This window comes from Triticum urartu, chromosome 3A (assembly GCF_056163025.1).
Source record: "Triticum urartu cultivar PI428250 chromosome 3A, HENAU_Tu73, whole genome shotgun sequence".
In the NCBI taxonomy this organism is placed as follows: domain Eukaryota; kingdom Viridiplantae; phylum Streptophyta; class Magnoliopsida; order Poales; family Poaceae; genus Triticum; species Triticum urartu.
In genome coordinates this window covers 550,594,882-550,601,176 of record NC_141875.1, presented here as the reverse complement: position 1 = coordinate 550,601,176, position 6,295 = coordinate 550,594,882, and the positions used below count along the sequence as shown (strand labels likewise).

Here is a 6,295-nt window from a genome sequence, read left to right as displayed (position 1 = left end):
TAGACTGCGCCCATGTCCCCCTTCAAAATTGTTGTTGTGTGGCAATCCTTCCCGCCAATGTTTTCGGGGGAAGAGGACCAAGGCAGGTATAAAAGGAGGGCAAGGTGACGCCGTAGATAGGGCGACCACTTGATCCTTCACCCTTGTACTCTCGCTCCCTCTCAAACCAGAGCAATCCAAACCAAGCAGGAGTAGGGTTTTACACCGCAAGGTGGCCCGAACCTAGGTAACGACTGTGTCACTGGCCCGCTCCTGCTAGCTCGCTCTCGCCGTGGTTTGCTGCAGGAACGAGTAGAGCAGTAGGAACGAGTGCACTCCAGAGTTCGAACCTTTGGATCCCCGGAGCCCCGATTCCGACAACCTCCATTTATTCCTTCCCTTCTTTTTGTGATGGCATGATAACATCTGTGTCCCATTGAGAATTCGAAATGTTTTTAGGTAAATGGGTATTTTTTCCATGTCTCATCTACATTTAGTTTTCAACATTTCCCATGGGCAATCAATATTATATTTATTTTTATATAGAAAATCTCCTAAACTTGTCATGTGGCCATTTACAAATTTTAAAGACGTGCCATGTCTCTTAGAGAACAAAATTAAAACTTGCAATCTGTCGATGGCAAAATTTTAAACTTGGCATCTTTTTAAATGAAAACAATCCTTATATTTTCCATGTGCCGATTACATATTACCCAAAAATTTGCCATGTGTTTTTCTAGAGAACATTTTTTCTTAAATATTACCATGTGCCCTTGCAAATTCCTAAACTTTTTTACCCACATTTGCCATGATCTACAAAGTTATTTTGCCATGATTTTTAAACCATGGAAAATTTACTGTATGGAACATACCAAATTTATTATACAAACCATAGCAAATTTACTTTATGGATCATGGAAATATCATTTTTGGAGCATGGCAAATTTACCAGAAAATCCATGTTACATTATCTACCATGAAAACTTTCTATTTGGCGCCATGGCAAATTCATATTTTGGACCATGTCAAACTAATTTTATTACCATGGCAAATTTCTTTTTTACCATGGGCAAGTTTTAGATTTGGACTATGGAAAATTTATATTTGCAACATGGAAAATCTATTTATTGTTCCATGGCAACTTTATTTTGTTGGACCATGGTCAATAATTTTATTGTTTATTAGTTTTACACCATGGCAATTTTATTAAGTACACGACGATAGTTTAATTGTAGTAGCTAACATGGCACTTATATCATCGACACCATGGCGATTTTTAATTTTATATCATAGCAATTTTATTAATTAGATCAGGGCAGTTTCATTTTGTAGGTACAATTGCTATTTCATTATGTACACCATGACAATTTTTATTATTTAGACCATGGTAGTACTATTATATGTAGAATTGGTAATGTTTATATGTGGAACCAACGGCAAATTTTGTGGTAATTTGATTTTTCATAAGTCATGGCAAATGGAAGCTAGGTGCCTGTGTTCATTTTTTTTAATGCAGACCATGAAAATTTTAGTAGTTGTCATCTGTCATGGCATTATTTGGAAGGTATTTTTTTGTGTGTGGTAGTGTTAACAAGTATACCATTACAATTTTATTAGCTAATCCATTGCAATTCTTGTATATTTTCCATTAGCTATTTTTTTACATCTGAATTTCTAGATTATTGTGGCCTTTTTATTGTAAAATGTTTTCTCGGTTTTTTGGTTGGATTTCTGTATTTTTTTGGCGATTAGTGCGTATATTTTTTTTAGCAAAACTTTTGTACCTGCTCCCTCCATCCGCAAAAGACCGTACGTTTGGAGATTTACACATAGATCAAGAAAAGAGCTGACTTTGCTCCATGGCCTAATTAACGTAGAAATGTAGGAGACACATGTGTGCATGTAACCACTGAGAGAAGGCCATTAAATGAATGTTGCTTGCATGTAGTAATTCAGGCAGAAACAAAAGGGACTCAAGTGAGCATGCAACCAATAACTAGACCACAAGTTGCTTCATGAGTGAATTAAGGACGATTGGATTAAAGGCGGTGTGCATTGGGAGCATAGATTGACACCTTTTCTTGGACAATTTTTGAATACTGGATGTGCAGTCTTTCACAGACTTTTCGACAAAGGAATATATTAATATCGCGAAGATGCCAATTACACTCGGCCTCTGTACCAACAAGTTGTCCAAAAACATCAACGATACACACATCCAAAAACAAAATAAAAGCCCGTTTCAAAAAAAAGAAAAAAAGAACAGAAGAAAGAAAACAGACCCCGCCACCGTGAACAATCACTAGGAGTAGCAGCACTCTAATCATCACCAAAGACAACAACCGAAATACAAAAGAGGTTCTCCAAAAGCAACACCTCCAAGAAGAAAACAATGCACATGCATTGCCGTTGCCCGATCAAAGACCTTGGGTTTTCACCCAAGAGAAAGTCCAAGTTCAACCAAAACAATGCCTTCAACAAGGCCATTGCCAGGTACAACCAATAAAGGCCAGACCTTTGGGTTTTCCCTGGGAATCGAGACTCGGTACTCGAGGAGCACCACCAAAAATGCAGTCCTCCAGTGCCGCCCCCTCGCTTGCCGAGGCCGCTGATACAAGTCACCATACACCTGGCACGCAATCTTCATCACATCCAGTATACCCTTTCACTGAAGCTTCAAGACCTCATATCGCAGCCGCCATAACTTTCCTACCTCTATCAATGCATTGAGAATCTTGACTTAGACATGTCCTATGACACCGATAAGAAAGCAAAGCTTCGCGATGCGCCCTCTTAATCGTGCAGTCTTTCGTAGATGGGTATGTTCCTTTTGTCGCTCATGCTAGCAGGCCCACACAGGCGTTCTAATTAGGCTTGTGGAGTTTTGCGATAAGGTTCTCGAAGGGGTTCGTGCTGGGAGGCTCATTCCGTCGCCCCCCCCCCCCCCCCTCCCCCCCCAAGGCGCCCTGGGGGACGCAACAGGGCGAACGTTAGATTGATATTGGCGTCCAATCTATATTGTTTCAACCTATCTACCATCCCTAACCCAAAAAGTAAAATTTGTACTAGTTTGCTCCGTACGTATGTGGCTATACCCTGTATAAAAAAATGTATGTTGTAACTCAACCAATAAATCAGTTCTGATATGATAGATGCAGACAATAATTAATTGATTCAAAAGCTTGAATTGAAGGCATTAAATTTTGTGGTCTACGAATATGATATATAAGATAGAACCATGCATGTGATCCTGTGTCCTGAATAATCTACTCTCTGGTTCCTAAATATAAGTCTTTTTAGAGATTCCAATATGAACAGAGGGAGTAACAGTTTTTCTTTTGAGTAAAAAAAAAACAGTTTTTCTTCCATTCTTTGCTAGCTTTAGCATGCATTGTGTAGATAGCTGAGTCCTTTCCCATGGAGACTAGATGTCCATACAACATTGGGATAAACTATCTTTGGAATGCAGCTTGCGGTACGTGGTGGTTTAATAAAAGTAATTGACAGGTAGTTCTACATAAAAGGCGGCCCAAATAGAGAAGATTACAAAAATAATAGCAGACATACGTAGGAACCCTAGCTACCTAAGTCATAATTTTGATAACTATTCCTCACTGCCCCAGAAGTTGAAATAGTACTAGATATCGTAGCCCCTACAGTAACGCATCGATCATGATGCACGTCATGCATAGTCATCCTCCTCCAACCCGGCCATGAGCTGGCTAGCTAGCTAGCAACCAAGCTAGGCGTCTCCGATGCTCAGCAGCTCCTTGGAGGTGTTCCATTGCTTGTTCCCGGGGCTCCATTTCGGGCACTTGGGGCTGAAGTAGCTGGCCTGCACCCTCGCGTCCAGGAGCTCGACGACCGGCCCGGGGCGCACGCAGCGCGGCGCCTTGTACTGGTTGATGGACGCGCCCTGGCTGAGCGCGTAGTCCATGAGCTTCTCGAAGGTGCCCTCGGACACCACGCGGATCTCGAGGGGGCCGATGGACCTGTCGCAGGCGCGGCACTGCCGGTACACGCTGTTCAGGGCCTCCTCCACGGACAGGCAGCACTCCTCGAACACGGACGCCGGCACCGCCGTGCTGCCCTCGCGCAGCTCCCAGAACAGCACGTAGTGACCTGGGATGGCGGATGTGTCGGCGTAGCTGGTGTACTCCACCAGCGATGCGCCGAACGGCGCCAGGTGCTGCACCGCGCTGCTCACCGCCGTGTGCAGCTCCGTCTCGTCCGTCTTGTCCGAGTCGATGCTCAGCGCCACGTTCCGCCGTCGCACGAAGCTGAACATCGGCGCCTCGTTCTTGAACCCTGCTACCCTCAGAACGTCGCCCACACGATACCGGCACAAACCTGTGAAGATCACATACACATGGAAAATGTCAGCCTTGCTAAAAAGGCATAAGATCATCGAGGCAACGTTAGGCAGTTAGAGAATGTGTTGAAGCTGCGATGGAGCCTTACCTGAGAAGGTGGTTACCACGAGTTCGTAGTCGTGCCCGAGCTTCACATCGACTAGATCGACGAGGTCGTGGTGGCTCGGCTCGGCATTGGCGTTGCTGCAATGGACGGGGAGGAACTCGAAGTGGCACATGGTGGGGATGAGAGTGTACGCGACTTCGCCGGGCTTGCACATGGGGTTGAGGTTCAGGCCGAAGTAACACTCCGAAGAAGCGTACATGGTGCAGATGAGCGGCAGGCCGCCGCCGTAGAACTCGAGGGTTGGGATGTACTGCGACATGGCGCCGGTCACGATCACGTCGATGTACTTGGTGCGAGGCCACAGGCGTCGGATGATGCCCTCCCACGACGGCTCCGAACACTCGGCCTCGATCTCGCTGGCGAGGGCTGGGTTGGCGCGGAGCAACCTCCCGACGGCGTCACGCACCGAGCGGTCGGTGATCTCCGGGTCGAGCTCGCCGGTGCGGATGTCGTGGCACAGGCGCGGCCAGTGCTTCTCGAGGAAGCGTATGGCGCGGAGGAAGCCCGAAGCGAACACCGCGCCGACGCGCAGCACGTCCGTGCGGTGCACGAGGCCGCAGAGCAGCTGGGCGTACATGCTCTGGTAGGAGTCCACGCACAGAATGGCCTCGTTGGGGCTCGTGTAGGCCGTGTACGGGTCGTGCGGTCGGTCGAGGAACTGCCGGCTCCGGTAGTAGCTAGTTAACACCGGCCGCGCGGCGAGCCCTCCCGGCGTCCGCGACTCGGCCTTGACGAAGAGCAGGTACATCGCCTTGCCTTTGTCCAGCCCGGGCAGCGACTGGCTCATCACCGGCATCAGTAGACTGTACAGCAGAGACCGCCTGTCCAGCTCGTCGGCGATGGTCGGCATGAGCTTCCGCTCCCCTCCGGAAGTGCCGGAGCTGGTACACATAAAACAAACCATTGCACGAGCAAAGTTAGCGCATAGACATCCATGCATGTCCACGAGCATGCACATGAGTACATGTACTTGTCATGCATACCTTGTGAGGAACTCGGAGATGGGCTTGCCGGAGAGGATCGGCGAGGAGTCACCGTTGGCGATGCGGAGTATATCAGGCTGGAGGTCCTCGTAGGTCACGAGCGGGACGCAGCGGCGGAAGGCGTCCACGGCATCGAGGGGGCTGCTGCTGGAGGAGACGCCGTACCGGCGCGGGTACTCGGCCGTCGCGTTCTGCGCCAGAATCTCGGTGAGGACGCACTGCTGCACCTTTCCGGCGTTCGCCGTGACGTGCTCGATGAAGTCGAGCGCCTCGCGGTGCGCCCCGGGGGCGTAGCCGGAGGCGGGAGCTGGCTGGGCGCTTGGTGCTTCCGGCATGGCACCGCACTGTGAAGGGGGCCTGTGTGACTCTCTGCTGGAGAGGATTTCTGAGCCCAGGTTCGTCAGGATGCCGTGGTAATATCAGCTCGCTGGTTTGTGTGAGCGACAAGTACGAGTGGGACGGGTTATATAGAGAGCGGATGGGTTGTCAATTGTGTCACCATGTGTCTATGCCATCTGGGCCCACTACTAACATTACACAGATACTGTAAAAAAATGTCATGAATGACCATTTGCGTGACATTTTTTGAAAGTTTAGCCTGCTGATGGCCAGCTTACCCATCCGTAAAGCCTCTAGCTAGCTGCTTTTCTTTTGTCTTCTTTTAGCCAGGTCTGACATTTGTTTTTAACCTATCTTGCAGAGACCAAATTTCTAGACCGAGCTGTAGCTGGACCCGGAAAATTAATGCCAGTCCGCTTGCATGTGTTCTTGGTGCACGTATGATGCTAGTTGTGCATAAAATACTGCAAATATGTATTATCCTAACATGTCCTACAATCTTCTACTATCATGAT

The 6,295-nt window shown here is 47.8% G+C and overlaps 1 protein-coding gene across 1 annotated transcript; it reads right to left on the bottom strand.

The window, feature by feature from the left end:
- Positions 1 to 3,427: 3,427 nt before the first annotated feature.
- On the bottom strand, positions 3,428 to 5,882 carry LOC125548707 (putative indole-3-acetic acid-amido synthetase GH3.1). Its single transcript, XM_048712259.2, has 3 exons — positions 5,442 to 5,882; positions 4,441 to 5,339; positions 3,428 to 4,329 (listed from the first exon to the last, which is right to left on the bottom strand). Exons 1-3 carry the CDS (start codon positions 5,774 to 5,776, stop codon positions 3,722 to 3,724), a joined length of 1,842 nt encoding a protein of 613 aa, XP_048568216.1. The 5' UTR covers positions 5,777 to 5,882; the 3' UTR covers positions 3,428 to 3,721.
- Between the last annotated feature and the right edge of the window lie 413 nt (positions 5,883 to 6,295).